Here is a 25,073-nt window from a genome sequence, read left to right as displayed (position 1 = left end):
CCCAGAGGTAGCACTGTCACTTAATACTATACCTTGACCTTTATCAAAACAGAAACCATTCCCTTGTCTGAGAACAGTGGTGAAAAACCTGAGAGGGCAGCCAGAGGTGGCTGGGCCCTTGAGGTGGCAGTAGCACTTTCCTCTCTCCGCAAAATAACTCTCTATTTATCCAAGGGTCATATCAAAATCCATAGTTCTGCCTTCAAAACCGGTCTTCCACTTATACACAAGATTGACATATAGATGAGTATTTAATACTAGTTTAATAGCTTACGGGTGCCCTTATAAGTACTGTATATACTTGAGTATAAGCCGAGGTTTTCAGCTCTTTTGTAGGCTGAAAAAGCCCCCCTCGGCTTATACACAAGTCAAAACTATTTATTATTTTACTCTGTTATTATTTTATTACATTTCTTATTTTACTCTAGTATTACTGTTATTATTACATTTCTTATTTTACTATAATTTATTATTTTTATTACATTTATTATTTTACTCTATTATACATAAGTAAATTTACATTGAAGAAGGTTAGAATAATGGTTTAATCAGAGTTGGACAGTCTTATCTTAAATTATAGTTTTATGTAAATATTAAAAAACATTTAACCTACTGATGCCTCAATTAATGTAATTTTATTGCTATCTTATTTATTTTGGAATTTACCAGTAGCTGCTCCATTTCCCACCCTCAGCTTATACTTGAGTCAATATGTTTTCCAAGTTTTTTGTGGTAAAATTAGACGCCCTGGCTTATATTCATGGTCAGCTTATACTTGAGTATATTTATAAGCTGTTATAGATGTGTCAATAAGGGATGCAGTCACAACAAATCCTTTTTTTACAGTGTTAGTTAATATTTTTACATTAGCAACAAAACATTAAAAGACAAGTCATTAATTTTTCCTATCATGTCTATTAGCTTTCCTGAATTTATATTCGCAATTTTAATTGGTTCTTACTTGGGATCTGGAGGCCCATCACCAAGCGGTTTCATTGAAAGCTTGCACAATGAACGGAACACAAGGAAGGCATCCTTCTGAAGAATATGGGAGAACTTAGCAGCTGCCTGAGGTCCAGGTACATCTGTTTCCTAAATAGCAAAGTCAGAAAAACATTATCTTAAAATAATTTAAGATCACAGATCTTTTGAAGTAGGATTCAATGATAAATGCCTACAATAGCGTTTTCCTTAGATCTATGTAGTGATTGTGGAGATGTGTATGTTGCAGTGAAATCAACTTTTAAACAACAGAAGGTATTGTCTGGATGGAACACTAAAAGACATTTTAGCATTCTAAAATGCTGTCTCTGTGGAGTTATACCATCTCACTTTCCCCAGATATGGCCATTATAAGGGATCTGTAAGCTTCTGATTAATCTTAAGAGTTACACAATGAATAGACATAAAATGGTTTGTTAAAACAAGACTTTTTCAAATCCTAGCTCATTAAGCTAAATAGTTAAAATAAATAGTAGGCCCTTGGTAACTGGTGGCATTTGATACCAAGATATTAAGATTCTTAGATACCCATGTCCCATTATATACAATGTTGATATAAAATAGCAAAATCAAGCTTTGCTTTCTGGGATTAAAAAATATTTTCAAGCTACGGATAGTTGAATTTTGCATACGGAATCTGTGATTAATTGTAGTTAAGCATTAACCACAATTTAGGGTTCAGGTGATACAATAAAACCTGGGGTTTAATCTAAACTAGAAGCAAAAATAAAGTCTACTACTAAAGGATAATATGGTATATTGGAGGATACTATAGGTGGATGGAAGGGATGGGAACCAAAGAGTCACACAGTTTCATTCTCTTATTACTAAACCAAGTCATGGCCTTGCATTACATCTCAACACAGTTCTGTTTGTAGCCAAACAACATCACTGTTTGCTTTGTTAGAGAGCTCTACTAATCTGATTACAGCAGGCTGCAAGAAATAAACAGGTCTAGAATAAGCAAACAGTCAAAACATTATGTAGGAAATAATTTTAACTCCTTCTAGTTGCATTTAAGGAAAGGTTGTAATTTGGTAGGGAAGAACACACATTAAATACTGAATATTTAATGTTCAGTCCCTGATATCCCTGTAGAGGTAGTGCTAAAAACTGCCACGCATCAGTGTCGCTATTACTGAGCTACTTATTTCCCTTATTTAGTGTGTCTATATCTCAATCTACCCAGCCCCATGAGCTAGATGCACTAGTATTCAGGGATAGTTGCAATGGCTGTGAAGCACAATACAACAACATCCAAAATTTACAAACAGCAATACAAGTTTTGAGAAAACTCCAAGCATAAAATATATTATGCAAGCCTTTAAAGTTTCATTGGCTTCTCCATCAGGCAAATGTTGACTATTATACAGAAGACAAGTGTTGATATCAGATCTGCTTATAGATTTTGCTTTTTTGCTATGTAACTACTCCTGGATATATATTTTTTCTGGATTTCAAGTAACCAAATTTACCCACATTAGAGGAAGAGCTTTCTCTGTTGCATTGTCCTTCTTATGTAATGCGATCCCTTTGAAGCTCAACATAATCTTCATTTCAGTGCCAAATTAAAACATGGCTCTTTATTAAAACATCCAAGGTCTAAGTATCATGGCCTGAGGATAATGTATATTTATGCTTCCGTGTACATGGATTTAATTTATTTTACAATTCTTCAAATTGAATTGTTTTACATTGTTTAAACAATTTTCTTGTCTATGATCTGACACCTTTTGACATCTTTTGAATGTATGTTACTCTGATTGTATATTAGATTATTTGTGTTGGAACTAATAAAATGAAAATGCAGTCTCAATTTCTGCTAGACATTTTGGATTCCAGCTTTCATCTGCCATAGACAGAACAGGAAATGGAAAGGGACAGTATGTATTTTAGCCTAAAATAACTGAAGTGACTCAGATTGGGGAGGCTATCTAAATAAAGGGATTTTCTCAAGGTATTCATTTTTTTCTTTTGTTTTCACATTCAGCAATCTCTTTCAGTTTGGAAATCATCTTAACATATTGCTTCCATAAAGGATTATTCATAGCTGTTCTCAAAATTCCATTACCTCCCTATATCTTCATAGGGCCAACTAACCAAGAAAGTCATTTACAGTTGGATTGTGTCAGTGGAATATCAGAGTGACACTACATGTAGGCCATCATGCTGGACTGTTTTAATTGCATTATTGAGTTTTGCATATTTTACCAAAAGCCATTTTGGAAAAGTTGTGTATAGTCCTTAGCAGAGGCGAGTATGTCTTATAGTTACAATTTAGCAGCCCCTCTGCTGCCCCTCAACTACACATGGAGTAATACATACATGCTGTAAAAATATTGTAGAAATATACAAGTGACTGTAACAAAAGTAGAAAAATATGCTTCATGCTTCCACCTCATGAAAACTGAAAATGTTTTGTATTATACAAATTTTCAAGGTACTGTCATGTTAACACTTCAAAGGTAATCACCGTACCAAAGCAACTGTATTTATGAATTTTTAAAATGAATATTATGGTGCCTTACACTAGTAAAAGAATTCCATTTTCAAAAATTCAAGTTGTTGATGAATGTGATATGTATGAAGTGACACTACCACTATTTTATAACAATTCCGCAGACAGGGATCTCACATTCATTTCAATGTAAACTTAAATTTCCTACCAGATTATCTGTGGATGAAACAGATTGTCTGTCATCTGGAATTCCATTTGTTTGACTACTTTCACTAAAACCACCAGGTGAGGCAGGAACTACAGCTCCCAGTTCAGACAAGATCCTGCTCGATTCAGGTAAAGCTTGCCTTTTTATTTCTTCTTCTAAAGAGACTGAAGAAAACAAACATTCACAATCCTATAAATAATGATCTCAACAAATAATATTATTCAAAGAGAGAAAGCACCCATAGTAGAAAGTATACAAGCATTAGAGAGTGTTATATTTTATGTCAGACATGGGGAATTATGAGGCTGATATAAGAATCCTAGAGATGGAAGAGAACTAGACCTCTTTCCAAAAGAAACTCTAGCTTCCTGTCACCATGCTTTAAGTCCCAGAGGAAAAGTTTGAAAAAGAGGATGTTTCTTTGAAACTCTGAAGAAAGAGAGACACTTCCCCAAATATTTTTTTACCTCTAACAGCTGAAGTGACCACATCCTCCAAGATTCTTTTAACAATTGCTTTGCCTCCATCAGTTTCTTCTTCTGATAAAATATATGTCAAAAAGTTATTTGAAAAAGTTGTAATGTTGTATTTTGAAAGGATTTTTAAAAAGACACTAAACATTATTTTAGAATTCACATTTCTCATTCAGTAAATTTCCTGTAATTTTTTAAAAAAAAACAAACACATAGTCTAAGTCAAAAAAGGTGATCATAGCTATTTATGCTCTATTTATACGAAAGTATTTAAGGAAGCCTCTATGGCTGGACCTACACTGCCAAATAATGCAGTTTGAACTGCATTATACGGTCACTGTTTAGTCATATAAAACAGTTTTGATTGTATTATATGGGTCTACACTGAATATACAAATAAGTTCGAATTGTATTATTTGGCATGGCAGATCCAGCTTATGTGGGGAAGAAACTAAAAATACAGACCAGGCATGGGCAAACTTCGGCCCTCCAGGTGTATTGAACTTCAACTACCACAACTCCTAACAGCTAGTAGACTGTTAGGAATAGTGGGAAGTGAAGTCCAAAACACTTGGAGGGCTGAAGTTTGCCCATGCCAGATATAGACAGGGCTAATCACTAATTTACTATAGGATTTTTCCTCTGGAAAAGGTTATACAGTATTTAGAAAAAATCCAACAGAAAGCAAAACCCTTTCTGGAAGTTCTTCTGCAAAATTAAAATCAGAAATCAGAGTCAACTCTAAGTATTAATGGATTGATTTAGATTATTTTTCTGAAAGAAGAGGGAAACTTTTCTGTGTTTCAGCTAAGGGGGTCCTTTAATTTGCATAATGTTACTACATCCCAACTGGGACGCAATCCATATAGGAAGCAAGGAATTGTTCTCTTGATAGCTGACAAATTGCTTATAACTGTTCCATCTGGAATAATGAAAGAAGTAATCAAAGCAGAAGACTATGAATTTTCTACACTTTAAGAGAGATTTCAATGAATAATATGAATCTCTGTGTATGTGTGTGCACCTTCGTGCTTGGACTAATAATTACTTTCATTTTTCCATGCATTCTAAAAACGTTAAAAAAATAAACCATAGTTTCTGGAGTTGTGGATAAGCACCATGATGTATACTTCTACCTCTTCTCTATTTTCTGTTCCACACTGATTTCATTGTAAAGATACTAAATAGTATTTGGCCAGAGTTCCCCATTATGATTGAACCAAGGCATTCGTGTACAATTATTTCTCAGGTTTATTAACTAACATTAATCCCTACCAAAGTTACAAGGGAGGGATGGGGTGAAGAAAAAGTGTGTAGGAATGTAGCTTATCCATAGCTTCACAGACCATGGTTTGTCATGCTTGGATTTATTGTCTTAATATTTGGTGATATTTACCAAATACTGAAGGAGTCAAATGGTCCTCTGGTTTCTGATCTTCATCTTCTTTTCTTTCAGGCTCACCATTTGTTAAATCTGTTTTTACTGGAGTTGATGGTTTACTGTCTTGTGGAGTATACCTCAATCGGCCAATATTGGGGGATCCTGACACAGTATGAATCATAGGAGACTGACATCTTTGTTGGTTTGATTTCTCTAATTCCCTTGCCTCTTGAATCTTAAAAAAGAACATACACATACAAGAACTAAATGTTTTTCTAAAATACCCCGCACAGTAAGTCACAAAACAATATTTCAAAGAAGACAGGAGAGCCAAATATCACTGCATAAAAATACATCTATATCAATAAAGAACTTTTCTGTTTCAATATTTCTCTCAAATATATTTGGTTAACGGAATTTTGAATTTAATCATACAAAAATTAATCTAAAGTCAACCAGTTACCTGTTTTAAGGAAAACAGTTGTAGCCTGTCATTAAATATAGTTTACATCTAATTCTCAACTTGTCATTGCTCACAAATGACATAAGAGAGAACAACAAATATGGAGAAGAATCAAACCATGATAGTAAGCTGCCATGATAAAAAGAATTCCAGCCTACATAAAATTCAATTTCTACTAAACAAGTTGAGAGAACTTTGATATGTCACCTACACTGATGTAGAGTTCCCCTTTCCTGCTTTGTTTAAACATAGTTTGTTGAAATGGTTATGAATCGATTATTTATTGTCTATTTCGCAAATAATAATTATGCTAGTTTGGAAGGAGTTTTGGCTAAATATATTTTGTTAGAATCATAAGAGTTGGAAGGGACCACATGGGCCATCTAGTCATGTAGGAAAGGCACAATCAAAGCACCTGTGACAGGTGACCATCCAGCTTCTGTTTAAACTAAACCATATTTATTTATTTATTTATTTATTTATTTATTTATTTGCATTATTTCTATCCTGCCCATATCAGCCTGAAGGCTACTCAAGGCGGCATACACAGTCGGCACAATTCGATGCCATAAAAATACATACATTGATAAAGCAAAAAAAAAGAAACATTATAGTACATTTAAACATAAAGACGGTGCATAATAGCAATCCCCACCAAAGAAAAAGTCCCCTACAAACAATAGTGGAAAAAAGAGGAAAATGGAGGAAATGTTAAAGTCTGTAGTAAGATATTTTATCCCTCAAACCACATTCAGTTTTATTTTCTGTCTTTGGTTTATCCAAAAGATGAATTTGACAACAGAAGTCCAGAAAAGAAACAGCAGAAATGCATTAGTTTTCAAGGCTATAAAGGCACATTGATGAACATTTATTACGTACAGCTTGGTTTTCCATCCGAGTGAAAATGACATTCAGCATTTGAGTGAGGGTAGCCTTGGCAGTTGTCTGATTAATGAGATTTTTACTGGCCAAATAGATGTTGTAGCAAGTTCGAACAGTCTGAAGGATTGTTCCCTCATGAATTTCTATATACGGGGAAGTGACAGCCGTGAGAAGAGCCTGAGAGAAAAATACAGAAATACATACACCATACTAATGACATTTGAATAAAGATGGTACAAAATTATTTTTAACAATGCAGTGTAGAAGCAAGGCTAGCTATTTGTAAGACTAGTAAAGGAAAACCAGCCTTTGAAGCATGAATTAAGAGAAGGGAGATTTTACTTTCCTTAATCCTTTCTTCAAAGACTGTTTCAAAGCAAGACACAAACACTCTGGTATACTGTATCTTTCTTTCTAAAATAATCAGGATGAAGGGAATGAAGCTAAGGAAAGCAACATCTTGACAGGGAAAGTATAAAATCTTCCATGACTACTACTTTAGGTCACTATTTCTTCAGAAAGGCCTGGCTGCTTCTCTAGCTTGTGCTTTCAAGATAAAGATATAACCTTGACATTTATACCCCCCGCCCCCACAGGCTGTAGCTCTTCATATTTCTCCTTTCTGGATTATAAGGGACAGTATAGGCTCATCCAGCCTGTTTCATATTTGTAGAAGAAAAATGACTATTTGCCTTTCTTTTGAGAATTCATCAGATTGGATTTAGGATTTATTTTCCCCTGGTAGATAGGCTTTCTTGGATGGATGCAGAAAAGCTCTCCATCCAACTGAGAGGGAAAGCCCTGCTCACTTGGGATCACAGCATTCTGGACAATTTCTTGAGACTCTGTGCAGCATTTTCAGGGAGCAAAGCAAATACTGTGAGAAGGGCATCATATAAAATCAGCTTTTAATGGTGAAATTCCATGTTCCTAAAAGCAGAGAAAGATTGGCTTTCTGCACATTATTATAATACTACAAAACTGCCTTAGCATTATCATTTTAAATTCACCTATTAAAAAGTAAAACTCGCTGCTTTCACTAGGTTTTACTTTTTACCAGAAGAGGGGGAGGGTTACCAAAAGACAGTATTAAAATAGGCTTGTTAAAATACAAAGCAATAAATACCTTTATAATTTGTAATTGAACTCCTTCATCAGTCTGAGGTCCCTGAAAGCAATTACAGATTGTTTCTACTATGCGGTCAATCAGGCGCTTTCCAGGAGCCCCACTGTCTGGAGCATTGCCAGTGATATGTCCATATGCAATGAGTTTCTAGGGAAGCAATATATATATATACATCACAAACATTTTCAACAGCTAAACCCATTGCATCATTTAAACACAGTAAGCAAGATATTAGAACTTCACCAATAGATTCTGAAGTGAAAGGAATAAATGGAAAAACACTTTTAAATGAATTGAAGCAGGGACAGGGCTAGGCTAAGAAAACATTAACCTAACCCTGCATCTAAAAAATCACCCATACACTTGAGTGACTCAAAAGCTACGCTAAAGGTCCTTATTCCAGAGTAAGGCAGATGAAAAAGGAGAATACTTACAAAACCAGAATATAAACACTAATAAAGGTCTGTTAAAAAGTTTTTTTAAAGGAATAAATAAATGCATACACTCCCATATAGGCAATGAAAGAAAAAAGCAAATAGTTCAAATTAATAAACACTTATTTAAAGAGGTTACCTGTAAGCAGTCCAACGAGGTGCTGACAATTCGTGGGGACTTTGACTGGCACGCCAATTCAAATGGAAGGAAATATTTATCTGCTTCAATGAAGTTTGGTTTTGGTGTGGTTTCATTGCCTTGGCTAGTAAGAGAAATTGAAAGGAAATCATGTGATATTAAGATCGGTTCAATAATTTCCACAGTTATATCTCAGTCATATAGAACCTGTAAAATGAAGGTAATTTCTATATTAAAATATTGAGACACAGGAAAAAATAATCCAGCCTTTAATGAATGCCAGATGTATACACTAGCTCCAATTTAGACTTATGTACTGTAGGCTTTACTATATAACTCTTTTAAGAATTATCCTCCACAACCCGCAAAATAGCTACGTTCCATACCTGCTAGGGAGTAGGTTTGTCAGCAGGCATGTGAAATACTGAAGCCTATGGCCGCAGTCTCCAATGTCCATGCCTGCCAAAAGTCAGCATGCAGAGCTTCTCCCTAGCCTCTTGTAAAGGCAACCTTGTGCTAGACTTGCTTGAGCAAGACAACTGTCTAACTCCACCCTTAGTGCAAACCAATACAGTTTGTCAACTGATGAAACACTATGAGGAAAGTCAGTCCTGTTTGCAGGAATTTCAGGACAACAGCATGAAGAATAAAAAAGGAACATTCAGTTAAATGGAGACAATTAAAAGTTTTCTTTTTAAAAGATCAATGAAATAATCTTTCAATGGAAGTAGCTTGCAATGTTATTATTTCCATTTAAATTTAATGTAAACAATTATTAGTTTAGATATTTTTATTATTGGCTCCAGGACAATTAAACCTCATGAGAGAAAACATCAAACCAATCTGTTAACTAAATGATACTTCCTATATTAAACTTAAGCAATAGTGGTACAGTCCAGCATATTGCTCTATTGTCTACAAGCTTTTTAAAAGTTAAGAAGGGATACACATGTAATAAGTACAGAATGAGAACATTTCTGTATTTTCAGAAAAGTATAGCTAATGCAAGAACCTCCTCCTTTAGATTCAATGTTTCATTTTCTGGTTTGTTAAAATGTTGAAAAAAAGGAGAAAAAAATAAAGTAAATGAAACTTGTAGAAAATGATTGATAGCAGCTTGGAAAACTGACACAGAATAACACAAAAATATCATTAGAATTTTATTAGGATTCTCCACAAATATATATTTAAACAATACCAGGTACGGCATCTCATTAAGGAAACAGATGCAGAAACCCCCCACAATAAAACTATTTTAAAATACTGATAATGTTAAAGAGACACCAGATCCCAAGAAGTTACGGTTTATTTAATTAATCATGCTGACTGATAACTCTGTCAAAGCCAATTAAAAAGTATACAGTAAATAAACCCGTCAAAGGGCCAAGAAGAAAAGAAGGTAAGATATAGATCTTCTGATGACATATGACGGTTAAGTAAAAAACACTGGAAGAAAAAAAATCCAGTTGAAAAGAAAGGAAGTGGTAAAACAACATCTTTGAAAAGTCGTTATTTGTATCTGAAATACAGTGACAGTTTTACTTAGGCCATTCATAGCCACAAGAATTGCTTAAACCTGTACCTATTCTCCATGGTTTCCCATTTTTCCTAAAGACACAATTGCAATTAAGTGCTGTTATATCATCCAAAACCACTTTCTGTACATATGTTGCTCAAAGGCAAGAGAGAAATGCATGCAAGCAGAATAAAACATGCACAGATAGTGGAGCATCAGTCAGGCAACTATCAGTATGTTCCCTTATCTTAATTTCAGATGTGATACTCTTAATACCTAGATGAACAGTGTCACTTTGCCTTTCCATGCACAGGACTGATCACATTTTGGTATTTTAAAGAACTCTAGATACACCTACATGCTAGATGCTTTCATCTTAAGCAAACAGTCACTAAATTAGAACCGTTACTCACCTTTGCTTTTCTAGTTCTGCTTTGATTTCATCTGGGAAGGAAAACACACACAATAAAAGTTTATGTTGCAGGTTTATATCACACAAATGGTAATATTTGACATATATACAAGTGAAGGAAACCCCCCACACTGATTTTGTGTAACAACAGTCCCGTTCCCCAGATGCTTTTAAATAATTATTTTACAAATAAATCAGCAGCAAATTGCTGATCATAATGGTTAGCTGAGATGGGCAATTAACTGCTGACCACTGTGGCTGTCTGGCTGATAATGAAGAAATATGAGAACAGCAATCCAAAAACATTTATAAGGCCATAGGAGATACCCGAGGTTACTTTCCCTCATTCTTTTGCCTATTACACATAATCATTAATATTTTATTATCAACATTACACAATTTAGTAGCACTTTAACTTTTGGTAATGACTTATAACTACAAAATCATCCAACTCCTTGTCATACTTCTGGAACATGAATGACTAAATTAGTTTTACGAGGTCTTTAGCCTTTTCTGCCATACAGAGCTCAGTGTCTCAAAACTACAAATCCGAGGATTCCATAGCATTGAGCCATGGCACTTAAAGTGATGTCAAACTGCATTAATTCTGCAGTATAGATGAACCCCATTCCTTTATTAGTAGCTGCACTCTAAAAACAGCTGACAGAGAAATATCACAAAAATACATGTCCTAATCCAGGTCAGTTACTTAGTGGGACAATATGCTATCCCTTTTCCCATATTGCTTCTAACTTCTCATGGCAAAGCAAACGAAAACAATAATACAGTTAACAAAAAAAAATCTGACAGATCTATGTTTGAAATGACATTTGGTACTAATGTGCTTTTTTAAAATGCCAGTTATGTTATTTAAGGACAAAACTAGTTTTTCTATTTTTTTATTCAGTACTGTTCCATTATCCAGGCAGACTCCAAAAGTGGGCCTAGAAAGAGAAGGATAGTCCATATTATGGGTGGGTGGGTGGAGTTGAAGAATGAACTCCCATTTTCCCCATTTTCGCTGATTATTCCTCCCCATCATAAAAGATGGAAACATAGTAAAGGTAAAGGTTTCCCCTGACATTAAGTCTAGTCATGTCCAACTCTGGAAGGTGGTGCTCATCTCAATTTCTATGCCAAAGAGCCAGCGTTGACCATAGATGCCTCCAAGTTCATATGGCCAGCATGACTGCCTGGAGCGCTGTTACCTTCCCACAGAAGCAGTACCTAGTGATTTACTCACATGTGCATGTTTTCAAACTGCTAGGTTGGCAGAAGCTGGGGTTAACAGCGGGAGCTCACCCTGCTCCCTGGATTCTAACCATCAACCTTTCGGTCAGCAAGTTCAGCAGCTCAGCGGTTTAGCCTGCTGTACCACTAGGGCAACATAGGTGAAGAGAGTAACAGGAAAACAGTGGGAAATGGTTTTACTCCTTCAACCCCCTTTCACCCCGTAAAATGGACTATCCTTCTCTGTCTCGGTTCTCTTTTGGCCTCTGTCCCAATAATGGAACAGTATCTTTTATTCTTTTTTAGTAGTGTGTGCATGTGCCAATTTAACAGGGAAATGGTTTTACTTCTTCAACCCCTTCCCCCTTTAAAGCAGAAGATCCTTCTCATTCTAAGTCCCCTTTTGGGCTCCGTCCAGACAATGGGACAGTGTAACTTGGGGACTTCCTGTATATCACAAACAGATATACAGGAAGTCCCCAAGTTCCTGTACTTTGAAATCATTACTGTATCAAAATAACATTTTGGGTGATTTGTTACTGGCAATGTGACACTTAATCAAAAAATATGGTTTTAAAAATTCAACCTAATCAGGCTGTTTTGAAAGAGAAAAGACATTACATTCAAGCCAAGCAAACTGATGATATTGACAGATTGGGGAAAATGATATTTGCCAGAAAGGAATTTTTTTACACAACACACATTTTGCTAGTTCTGGCTCCTTCAACTGCCAACCATCTGTCTCTCTCTCACATAGACAAACTCTCGTTTTTACATGTAACATTCTGCTTGATGTGCAGATTTAGAGATGCTGAAATATTGTCTATTCTAATTTTTTCTTATGAATCGGCATAGTTTAGAGTAAAGACACTTAATAGAAGTGCAGGAAAAACACAATCCTCATAAGAAATTTGTTTCCAGAGGAACAAGCATATCAGTCTGTTGTTATCTGCAGAAATAGTACTGTGTCACATTTAAAACAGTTCTATTTATTATGGTAAAAGTTTTTATAGACTGTAGCCTTTTTCAGACACATGAAGTGTTGCAGGTATGCTGTGTAGAGGAAAATGAAATGCAAAACGATCATCTAACCAGAACAATTTGTAACGTACAGTACTCAATCACAAATATAGCCTTGTTTAGCTAATTAATAAATAGCACAAACTAAAAACCAGTCACAGTCAGGTCTCCATATCCACAGATTCTGTATGCATGAATTCAACCACCCACAGCTTGAAAATATTTAAATATAAAACCAAAATGCAACCCTTGATTTTGTATGTAAGGGACACCATTTTAATACACCATTGTATATTATCAAACTTGAGCATCCCCTTATTTGGTATCTGCAGTGGGTCCTGGAACCAAACCACAGTGGATACCAAGGGCCCACTATACTCTAATTTAAGCCACAGGTGACAGAAGTAATCAAGAGGTTAAGTGGTCTCTCTTTCTGGGGAATAGCCCACTTAAGATCTGGAACCCTCTCCAACTTTCTTTAATAGCTGTGCACATATGCAGGAATATCAATCTGTTTGCAGCAGTGGTATAAGATATAACCTTGCTCCCTCTAAACATGGCGGACTCTTCATTCCTGGGGGGGGGGGGGGAACCCCAAACTAAAGTGTGCTTGGGAGGTGGCTGACTTAGCTCTGATTTACAATATCCAAGGAATGAAGAGCCCACCATGTTTTGAGGTAATTCATTCCATTCTCAAAACATATTTAACAGGCAGGAGGTTTTTTCTAATACCTTCTTTACCCAAATATATCACGCACCCTATTTGGGCTAAATTTCCTCAACAAAATTAGGGTACACATTAGTTTTCCATCAAACGGTAATCTTAGTACTGAGCCAAAGCAAAAGGAACAAGCTGAAGATCAATCCCGATAAGACAGAGGTCCTCCTGGTCGATCGCAAACCGGATCGGGGTATAGGGTGGTCACCTGTGTTGGACGGGGTTACACTCCCCCTAAAGCCACAGGTCCGCAGTTTGGGCGTCCTCTTGGATTCTTCGCTTACACTTGAGGCTCAGGTGTCGGCGGTATCCGGGAGGGCCTTTGTGCAACTGAGACCTGTGCGCCAACTGCGACCATACCTCGTGAAGGCTGATCTGGCCGGGGTGGTCCACGCCTTGGTCACCTCTAGAATGGATTACTGCAATGCGCTCTACGTGGGGCTGCCCTTGAAGACGGCTCGGAAACTTCAATTGGTCCAGCGGGCAGCAGCCAGGATGCTAACCGGGGCTCATTATCAAGAGAGGTCTACCCCTCTGTTTAAGGAGCTCCACTGGCTGCCATTTATTTTCCGAGCCCAATTCAAGGTGCAGGTGCTCACCTACAAAGCCCTAAACGGTTTGGGACCACCCTACCTGCGTGACCGCATCACCATCTACGAACCCACACGCTCGCTCCGGTCATCTGGAGAGGCCCTGCTCGTGATCCCACCTACGTCGCAAGCGCGTTTGGTGGGGACACGGGACAGGGCCTTTTCTGTGGCGGCCCCCCGACTTTGGAACGCCCTCCCAAAAGATCTCAGACAGGCCCCTACTCTAGCCGTTTTCAGAAGGAATTTAAAAACTTGGCTGTTCCGTTGTGCCTTCTCAGACTAGGAATCCCCCACCCAAGTCCTAGTAGCACCTTAGCATAACTAATCGTCGCTGCACACCGCACTTTTAATCCTACGTGCCTCCTGCCATTTCAGCACTTTTAACCCTTGTACCCCAGTGCGCCGGCCGAACCAGTTTTTAATAATGTCTTGATGTATTGCTATTGTCGTTATTTTTGCTTATTGTTTTGATTTGCTTTGCTATTGTTGTGTTATGTTCTCTATTGTATTGTGTTTTGAGGCTTCGGCCTGTGTAAGCCGCATCGAGTCCTTCGGGAGATGCTAGCGGGGTACAAATAAAGTTAATAATAATAATAATAATATAAGGTACAAGTCACCATTTGTAAGCCCATCTCATTTCTAATAAAATAATATTAGAAACATTTTTTTATCTGGCTTGTAGAGGCAGAAAAATGTTTATTTGATTGAGACAACTTGCTAAACAAACCACACAAAGAACATCAATGCTTTGAGTCGCCTAATTGGCTGAGAAGAGCGGTATACAAATAAAGTAAATAAATACATAAATAAAATTTGTTTTTATACTTTAAAAAATGGTACAAAAAATTCAGCAAGTTTTCATTTAAACCCTTATCATTCTTCCTCCATCTGCAAAACTGCAGATTAGAATGATTTTGCAATCCTACTTACAATCACTCATAATCAGAAACCATTTGCCAAATAGCATTGTGGTGCAGTCTCTGGGTCAAGCAATCTTGTATACAGCATAAACAATCCGAAAAGGAATTTCAAAATCATTTTAGGGGACACCTAAAGCTAAATAGTTATTTGTTTGGAAAAATTACAGCAATTTTAGTGGTAACCTATATTCTTTGATACTATACCAATTTTATTTAGCTCAACATGTTTACTGATCCACTTAAAAGCCGTTTAATCATGACATACCAGAAACATTTAAATTTTGGAATGGAACAATGTTTGAGATTTGAGCTTCAAGGCTACATACGCATCAAGTGTACTATGTAACTGATACTGGAATAATCTCAGGCAGACATTTTTATTACTAGTGAGAATTATTTATTACAAATGTATCCCGAATCCTGTTCTGCTAGATATGTCAGGAAACCGGCTGCAATTGGCATATTCAATCAATGTTTTCTAATACACACTATCATTTACATATAAATTTGTTACACTGTATTTACAGAAGGGTCTTATTAGAAAAAAGATTTTAAATATGAGGACAGAAAAACAATCTGATTTCTGCCTCTTGAGGAAAATGCTATCCCAGAACATTTTCATTCAAAACATTGAATTAATTTGTTTTTAAATATGCACACCAACATCATCAAATAAGTGATCTGACTGACTAATATCTTTCTACTAGCACTGACATTGCTGGCATCCAGAAAACATGAATTACTTCCCCCAGCACATATTAAGTACCTCTCCCACTTAGGCTATTTTCACAAAGTCAGTTTCGGAATCACTCTAACCCACTCAGAATTAATTCTGAGCTATATTTGTATCCACTGTATCTGAAATACTTATCAACAAAGCAGTTGTATATGTCCATCTGTCTCCTCAGTGCTGTATAAATATCAGCCAATTCCACAAATTATGCCGTGATCGTCAGATTTATTTTTTTAACCTGGTAAATATGTGAGATGTCTCAAAGATTGCATTACTAACAACTAGTTACTTAAGTAGGAACTCCACCAACCCTTCTTATAATCTTAAAGATTCATAACTCATTTCTTTTTTCTGTTATGAAGAGCTTAAACCTCTTTTAACACCTTAGAAAGCGATATGAACCACCATCCCAAACAAAACCTTGCTGCTATAATTCTTGATTTGCTAATATTTCATATCTCATTTTTTTATCAAGGTGATTCTATGCCTGATTTCATTCTACCTCTTACTCACAGAGCAGTGTACAAGAAACAACAGAAGTTGTTCTGATTCATATTAGCACAGCAAAATCAAAGCAGCAAAGAATACTTTTCAGCAGATCACCATATACTATGATGCCCGCAAATGAAGAGTTTAGGTGCATAGGTGATATTCTCACCATGTAAAGCAGTAAAAGACTGAGGACTACACAAGGGTAGGAAGATACTGCAGGTGAATGTATGGCTGCATAGATTGTGTGTACAGGAGAGGCCTACCTTCTTGGACCATCGTCTTCAATTCTTATATAAAGGACTATAGATCTTACAAACACTGGGAAGAACGTATTTGGGAAAAGCGTGGTGAATCTGATCAAGAGGCCTTTAAAATAAATCTTTGCAGGGTTGGAGATGACAGCTTAAACATATGTTAAAAGCCCGCTCTAAACACATGGATGTGAATCCTAGAGAAGATGACACGTGAGAGAAAGGGAGCCTCATCAGAAGTTGCAGCTGAATACTGATTCCCAAACTTTGGCACTCAGGTGTTTTAAATTTAAATTTCCAGAAGCCTTGGTTACTTTTGCCAGTGGTCAGTGATTTGGAAGCTGATGTCTAACACATTTGGGTTACTAGTGTTTATGAATCACTGGAATAAAAGGTTAGAATAAACAGTACTTCAGCTGTCTATACACCAATAATTTTTTTACCTGCCCAAAAGACGACTATGTGTTTCTATGCATTGGTAAGGAATCCAGGTTCCAAATCAAGATTTATAAAAAGTTAGTCTGGAATTACCTAGTTAACCTAAATGTTCAAATCTACAAGGCCAGACTGAAGTGGATCTCAGGGAACTTGCTGACATATTTGCAGAATGCCTTGCATACTAGAGGATTGGAGACGAGCAAACATTGCCCCCCCCCCCTTCAAAAAAGGTAAAATGAAAGCTCCAGGAAACTAAAGGCGACTTAGCCTCACCTCAATACCAGGAAAAATATTGGAATGGGTTATACAGGAGTCTTTTTTAAAAGTATCTTGATGATAATACAATGATTAGTAGGAGCCGACATTAATTTGTCAAGATCAGATTCTATTAACCTAACCTTATTTCTCTTTTTGGTAGGGTCACCAACTGAGTAGATGGTGGAAATTCTTTATATGCCATTTACTAGATTTCAGTAAAGCATTTGAGGACATATCCCATGATATGTTGATTAACTAACTTACTAAATATAGAATATACATAGAGACACCATCAGATAGATTCATAATTAGTTGTATAATCATGCTCAGAAATTGTCAGCAGTGGCTATGCTTGAAATTGGCGAGAGTTCTCAAGTGCTACAGGGTCTTGTTCTGTGGCTAACACTTTTCAATACTTTTATCCATTATTTGATGGGGTGGAGGGAATCCTTATCAAATTTACAAATGAAACAAAACCGGGAGGGGCACTGAACATATTAGAAAATAGATACAATTTTTTTTAAAGACCTTGATAAATCAGAACTGCTAAAGCAAATAAAATTAATTTCAAAGAGTCTAATGTACATTCTACATTTAGGACACAAATCTAAAAGCACAGGCATAAGATGGAACAAACGTGATGCAACAGTACTACATGAGAAAAGGAGCTTGGGATTATTGTTGATCATAAATTCAACATGACTTTGCAGCAAAGAAGATCAATGCTATCTTAGTCTGCATTAATGGAACCAATGTTTCCAAGTCAAGTGAACAAACAATCCCTTATAATTCTGCACTGGTTCGACCTCATCTAGAATGCTGTCTTCAGTTCTGGGTGCCTCACTGTAAGACGGGTAGACAAATTGGAGCTAATTCAGTGGATGGCAACAAGATGACATGAATTATGAAAAACAAAATGTATGAGAACAGGTTGAAGGAACTGGGCATGTTTACTTTAGTGAAGGGAAGACATGATTGAACTATCCCATTACCAGTAGTTTTATAGCCTGGTCACACCCACTGTACTACTGGCAATTGGTTTTGTTGAGTCTTGTTCTTATTGAGTTTTACGCTGCTGTTTTATATTCTGATGTTTTATTTAATTGTGCTTTATCTGGATTGTTATATTTTACAATGTTATTTTAATTCTGTTTTTGCTTTGATTGGTTGTTTTTATTTGTATTTGTGTTTTGTGAGCATTCTGTCTCATATGTAAGCCATCCCGAGTCCCTTCAGGGAGATGGTGGCAGGGTATAATAAAGTGATATTATTATTATTATTATTATTATTATTGCACTTTTCATTATTGTACCTAAAGAAGAATGTGCAAGTTTGTTCCCTGCTGCCTCAGAGGGCAGAACTACCAATAGATCTATTGTTATGGCCCCCAATTCACAGAATTCCTGGCATTGGACAAGCTGGCTAGGGCTTCTGGGAGTTGGAGGCTAAAACAGGTGGAGGGTCGCAGGTTGTGCAGGCCTGATAATGGTTTGAAGTTACAGGAGAGAAGATGTTGATTGAGCATTAGAAGAAACTTCTTGACAGCGAGATTGGTCTGAGAATGAAACCTGTCTAGAGAGGTGGTGTCGTCTCCTTCTCAAGATGTCTTCATAAAGAAACTGGACAGCTACCTATTGAGGATGATCTTCTAGCACAGTGGTTCTCACCCTGTGGGTCCCCAGATGTTTTGGCCTTCAACTCCCAGAAATCCTAAGAGCTGGTAAATTGGCTGGGACTGGCAACATTCACTTCTACCTCAAACAGACAAGCATTCTTTCTCCCACCCTGGAAATTCCAGAGATATATAAACCCCATTTTCCTAGTTTCCAACAGACCTCAAACCTCTGAGGATGCCTGCTGTAGGTGCAGGCAAAGCGTCAGGAGAGAATGCTTCTGGAACATGGCCATACAGCCCACAAAACTCACAACAATCCATGAAAGCCTTCAACAACACAATGTTTGAAATTCTGTATAAATGAACTCAGTAAGACTTTTCAACAGACATGATTAGAATTGCACTGCAAAGTACATTATCACTAACAGAGCTCAGCAGGCAGACAACTTTTGAGAAATATTTTTTCATCCACTCAGTAATAATGCACAATGAGTTCTCTATACCTATTTGGTTTTACCATACAGTGCTTTTTTATTTGCTGTATCTATTAGAAATCATGGTAATTATCCTCAGATCAGGAACTTCAACTCAAATACATCAGTTCAAGTAACACATTAATAATGCAGTTGTATACATATCTGCTTAGAAGATCATCTCAGTGAATTTAGTGAGCCTAATTCATTTGCAAAGTGTATAGGATTGCAAACTTAACATTTCAAAACTAAGTGAAATCTGTCAACAAAGTAAACACTTTTTTTATAGATTACTTACTATAAACTGCCATAAGCAAATATACAAGTCTCAATGTCTCATTTGTTTAAAACGCGTTTAATGCACTTTACCAGAGTTTATCAGGCTGTCTTTTACATAAGAACTTACACAAACTAGCAGTAAAAAGGCATAGAGCTAAGAAAATATATCAATTATGGTAATAGTTTACTGTAATATTTCTTAATTTTTAAAAATATCATATAGTTATTTTTATTTCCCCACAAAAAAGTGACAAACTCAGTAACACAGCATCTATTCCATTATGCTGTTTTGTACAACAAATATTACTGGAAGTATTAAAAGAATGCCAGGTATCTTGGGTTTTTTTTTTATAACAGAAAAAAAATGTTTCACCTGCAAAGAGACTATCTCTTTCATCAATGTGAAAACATTTGAATCTAGCTCCAAGCAATTAGTACTACATGTTACAATCAGATAAGCAAAGCGAACTTTGTCCCTCCTAAACCACGGAAATGAAAGCTTTACAACCAATCTGAGCCAAAGCATTCAACATTATACTTCCTGCCGGAAGAGAAAAGGAGTGCAGTCACCTGTTCTCAAGCATGGGAGGATCCAACGTGGCAGATTAATCTATGGGGAAATATTGGTCGACAAGTCTAACCACACTAATTTCTGCATGCTGTCACTTGAGAGTTTGTGAAACTGAGAAAAAATATGGGGAGAAGAAGATTTCAAGGGAACTTGAAAGAAGATCCAAAGACAGATTGGATCCCTGCATCAACCAAGAGGGTGGATAAACAAATAGAGAGCACATGGCCCATAAGAGATTTAAGATCATAGTTTAGGGAACACCCTGACAGATAAGGAAGAAAGAAGCCAGTCAAGTATGAATCCAGATCCTAAGCTGTAATTACAGCTGTGCTGTCTCATAGGGCAGGGTCACCTGCATTCCCTAATATTTAAGTTCTTGTGTTGTCCTTCTGACAGCAGGCTAAAACCTTTTTATTCAGACAGGCTTTTAAGGCAGAAAGTTTTAAAGAATGGCTCAGGGGTGCTGTATTGTATTAGGAATGGTTTTTAATGGTTTACTGTTTTAATAGTAATATTGAAATGTATTTTAATATTTTGTAGGTTTTCAAATTGTAAAAGCTTGTGAGCCACTCAGGTCCCAGCCCTGAGAGAAAAGCAGGGTATTATTATTATTATTATTATTATTATTATTATTAAATTGTTGTTGTTGTTGTTTTTTGAAAGATGCTGACAGGCTTCTAGGCACCCTCAAGAGTATTAAGGAAACATATAAGAGAAAGAAAGCATTTCAGTAAGAAGTCATGTTAGGCATGAAGAATCATAGGGTGCATCTACACTGTAGAATTAATGTTGTCTGTCATCACTTTAATTGCCATGGTTCAGTGCTATTCAATTCTGGGAGTTGTAGTTTGGTGAGGCATCAGTACTCTTTGGCAGAGGAAACTAAAGGCCTTGTGAAACTGCAAATCCCATGATTCCTTAGCAACAAGCAAAGGCAGTTTGAAGCCCCTTCCAAACAACTGAATAAAATCCCCTGCACCAGGTTTTACCCAGGACCCTTCCACACAGCCATATAACCCAGAATATCAAGGCAGAAAATCCCACAATATCTGTTTTGAACTGAGATATCTGAGTCCACACTGCCATACAATCCAGTTCAAAGCAGATAATGTGGGATTTTATACAGCAGTGCGAAAAGGGCCCCAGTTCAAAGCAAATATTGTGGATTATCTGCCTTGATATTCTGGGTTATATGGCTGTGTGGAAGGGCCCTGAGTAAAACCCTGGAGCTGGGGCCCTTTCTACACAGCAGAATAAAATCCCACATTATCAGCTTTGAACTGGAATATATGGCAGTGTAGACTCAAATAACCCAGTTCAAATCAGATACTGTGGATTTTCTGCTTTGATATTCTGGGTTATATGGCTGTGTGGAAGGGCCCTGGGAGGACTGTTGGTGCACCTACACTGGAGAAGTCGTGCAGTTTACAGCACCTTCAACACCATGGAATCTAGCCCTATGAAGAGCTGCTTAAAGAGCTGGGCATGTTTAGCCTGAAGAAGAGAAGGCTGAGAGGAGATATGATAGCCATGTATAAATATGTGAGAGGAAGTCACAGGGAGGAGGGAGCAAGTTTGTTTTCTGCTTCCCTGGAGACTAGGATACGGAACAATGGCTTCAAACTACAAGAGAGGAGATTCCATCTGAACATGAGGAAGAACTTCCTGACTGTGAGAGCCGTTCAGCAGTGGAACTCTCTGCCCCGGAGTGTGGTGGAGGCTCCTTCTTTGGAGGCTTTTAAACAGAGGCTGGATGGCCATCTGTCAGGGGTGCTTTGAATGCAATATTCCTGCTTCTTGGCAAGGGGTTGGACTGGATGGCCTATGAGGTCTCTTCCAACTCTATGATTCTATGAATCATGGGAATTGAAGTTGAGCAAGGTCTTTACCTTTCCCTAAAGCCAAGGAGTGCTGGTGCCTCACCAAACTTTGAATCTTATGATACCATAGATTTGAGCTGTGCCAGTTAAAGTGGTGCTAATTCTACAGTGTAGAGCAGCCATAGGCAAACTTGGACCCCTCCAGGTGTTTTGGACTTCAACTCCCACAATTCCATAGCAGAGCACCTGATGAACCAACCTGGACACAGCATATTATTTGAGAACACAGAAATGCTGGACCACTCTCACAACCACCATGTCAGACTAGACAGAGAAGCCACTGAAATCCACAAGCATGTGGACAATTTCAACATAAAGGAGGAAACCATGAGAATGAACAAAATCTGGCTACCAGTAGGTTCTTGTGGGTTTTTTCGGGCTATAGAGCCATGTTCTAGAGGCATTTAAGGAGAAATGCCTCTAGAACATGGCTCTATAGCCCGAAAAAACCCCACAAGAACCTAGTGATTCCAGCCATGAAAGCCTTCGACAATATTCTGGCTACCAGTATTAAAAAAACTCTAAAATTATAACAGCAAAACAACAGAGGAAATACAATCAGGGATATCTAATCACCTCTCAACAAAAGATTGCCCCAGGCACTGCCAGGCCATCAAATGCTAGAGTGTGGAGCTAGGTGTGAATGTTTCAACTGACCACATTGATTAAAATGTGGTCAGTTGAAACATCCAGCAGACAAGGGTTCTTTGTCCTACACTGGTGATTTCACAGATATATAAACCCATTTTCCTAGTTCCAACAGACCTCACTACCTCTGAGGATGCTTGCCATAGATGTAGGCGAAACGTCAGGAGAGAATGCCTCTAGAACATGGCCATATAGCCCAAAAAAACCTACAACAACCCAGCCGCTAGGCTGTTAGAAATTGTGGGAGTTGAAGTCGAAAACACCTGGAGGGGCCCAAGTTTGCCCATGGCTGGTGTATAGTCAACAATGGAGTGGAGGCGTCAATGGTGCTGACAGCTTCTCCCCTTCTTTCTTGCTTCGGGCCAGAGCCAGTCCCCTGCCACTCACCCAGCGCCACTTGGCATGCCCTCCTCAGCGGTCCGTGCGGGGGCCGCTTCGCCTCCTTCTCGGAGAGGATCTTCTCGAGGGCCCGGGAGACGAACACGCTCTTGGTGCGGGTGTCCTCCTCGCGGGCCGGGGGCTGCATGGTGGCCGCTGTCGTGAGGGAAGAAGGCCACCCCCCTTTCCCCTTTCCCCTCCCCGCCGCTCCGCTGAAGGCGCGAGTATCCCGGGGAAAGCGGCGACTTCAAGGGCTCCGGCCGCGGCTGGGCTCCATGATGCGGAAGAGACACGACTCCCTCAGAGGCGGAGGTGGACAGCGACACGGCGCCGCCATGTTGGAACCGTCACGTGACCACCCCTCTCTCTCGCGCGCGCTCTCTCTCTTTCGCGTCGAACGCTGCTGCTCTCACGCCGGGCCTGTCAATGACAGTGACGTGAGGGGCGGGGCTTACGGCATTTCTGACGGGAGGGGCGAGAGGAGGAGGAGGAGGAGGCCTGGAGTTGTCTCACCCTGTCAATACAAACTAATGCTTGTAGACAGCACTTTGGGACCTTCCACACTGCCATATAATCCAGAACATTAAGGCAGAAAAAACCCCCACAATATCTTATTTGAATTGGGTTATCTGAATCCACACTCAGATATTGTGGGATTTTCTGCCTTGATATTCTGGGATAAAGGGCTGTGCTGTCACACGCTTGGGCCTGTGCATAAGACTGTAGACAGGACGTAAATTCTGTGTGCCCAACGGGATGCCAAGGCTGCCTCAGATTAAAGGCCCTTCGATTTCCTTAAAACAGAGTCTCTAGATTGCTTAAAGGTTCAACAAAGTTCTTTATTATTGAAAACAAATAGGTACTTTAAGGCTTTCTTAATAGTCTGTTACTTCTCTCTCAATCTTGTCCACAGGGAACAGGCACTATCTTCCTAAACTGTAATTTAACTAATGGGGAAATCCTTAACTTCTAATCTGGGCAGACTGTCTCTGCCCCTGTTGGCGTGGAGCCCCTACACCCGGTACCAACTGCTTCTGGCTTCCACGAGTGACCCTTACCAAGCAGAACTTTGTAGACTTCCAGGGGGAAAAAAGGAGTTCAGTTTTCGGTGATGGCTGGCTGAAGTGCTGTGGGACCGGATTTCCTCAGCAAAGGAGCTGTAAGGCTGTATATCTCCCGGCCAAGCTGTGGGCTGTATAACCCCGGCCAAGCTGTAGAAGACGAAGCTTTCTACAGGAGCTCTTGGTATTATGTCCTGCATGGAAAGTTTCTCTGTGTGGACTGAACCAAAAAGGTTCCTATTCCCTCCAAAAACCCAAAAAGGGGGTAGGACGAGGGAACCTAACTATAATTAACAGGTGACTTGCCCTATGATTGCAGCCAAAAGAAACCACCTATCTGCAGAGTCCCTGAAACTTGGGACTATAACAAACATTAAATGCAAAGCAAACAAAATTGGAACTCCTGGGGCACTTGTACCTGCACAAGGGCTGTGTGGAAGGGCCCAGAGTCCACACTGCCATATGAATCCTAGTTCAAAACAGGCCCTTCCACACAGCCCTATATCCCCGAATATCAATGCAGGAAAGCCCACATTATCGGAGTGTGGACTCCGGGCCCTTCCACACAGCCCTCAAACCCCTTTGAAAAGTAAGAAAAACTTACCTGCCCCCCAGTAGACTGTAGCCAGAGCTCTTCTGGCACATAGAAATGATGTACCAAGAGCAGAGGTGGCCCTAGGTAATTTTCAATGGTAAGCAAACAGTATTTTGGTGCCCCCCAACCACTCATTGATATATATTTTCTGTTCGTCGTGGGAGTTCTGTGTGCCACATTTGGTTCAATTCCATCATTGGTGGAGTTCAGAATGCTCTTTGATTTTAGGTGAACTATACATCCCAATAACTACAACTTGCATATGTCAAGTTGGGGGGGTCTATTTCCCCCCAAGAGCACCTCAAGAGCGCCCCTGGGCAAAATCAACTATACTGCGAATGCTTACTTTGCGTAATGGGTTGAGCCGCCCCTGGCCAGGAGAGCGGGGGGGGGGGGGGAGGGAGAGATAAAAAATTGCTCCTCCTCCCC

General features: G+C 38.4%; 1 protein-coding gene across 2 annotated transcripts in view; it reads right to left on the bottom strand.

Moving 5' to 3' along the window:
- Window positions 1–23,372, bottom strand: part of ARFGEF2 (ADP ribosylation factor guanine nucleotide exchange factor 2) — a 53,749-nt gene extending 30,377 nt beyond the window's left edge. Inside the window, exons 1-9 of one of the 2 annotated variants that reach the window (XM_060772147.2) lie at window positions 22,998–23,372; window positions 10,496–10,526; window positions 8,567–8,690; window positions 7,994–8,140; window positions 6,865–7,044; window positions 5,538–5,757; window positions 4,136–4,207; window positions 3,669–3,832; window positions 962–1,092 (exon numbers count right to left, since the gene is read on the bottom strand). In XM_060772147.2, coding sequence (XP_060628130.2) covers window positions 962–1,092; window positions 3,669–3,832; window positions 4,136–4,207; window positions 5,538–5,757; window positions 6,865–7,044; window positions 7,994–8,140; window positions 8,567–8,690; window positions 10,496–10,526; window positions 22,998–23,136 — 1,208 coding nt within the window. In that variant the 5' untranslated portion in view covers window positions 23,137–23,372. The remainder of the gene's footprint in view (window positions 1–961; window positions 1,093–3,668; window positions 3,833–4,135; window positions 4,208–5,537; window positions 5,758–6,864; window positions 7,045–7,993; window positions 8,141–8,566; window positions 8,691–10,495; window positions 10,527–22,997) is intronic. The other variant, XM_060772148.2, reaches the window with a different exon arrangement.
- Between the last annotated feature and the right edge of the window lie 1,701 nt (window positions 23,373–25,073).

Source organism: Anolis sagrei, chromosome 4 (assembly GCF_037176765.1).
Source record: "Anolis sagrei isolate rAnoSag1 chromosome 4, rAnoSag1.mat, whole genome shotgun sequence".
Classification (NCBI taxonomy): domain Eukaryota; kingdom Metazoa; phylum Chordata; class Lepidosauria; order Squamata; family Dactyloidae; genus Anolis; species Anolis sagrei.
Note: the sequence above shows the minus strand (reverse complement) of the source record. Positions and strands in the feature narration are given on the sequence as shown.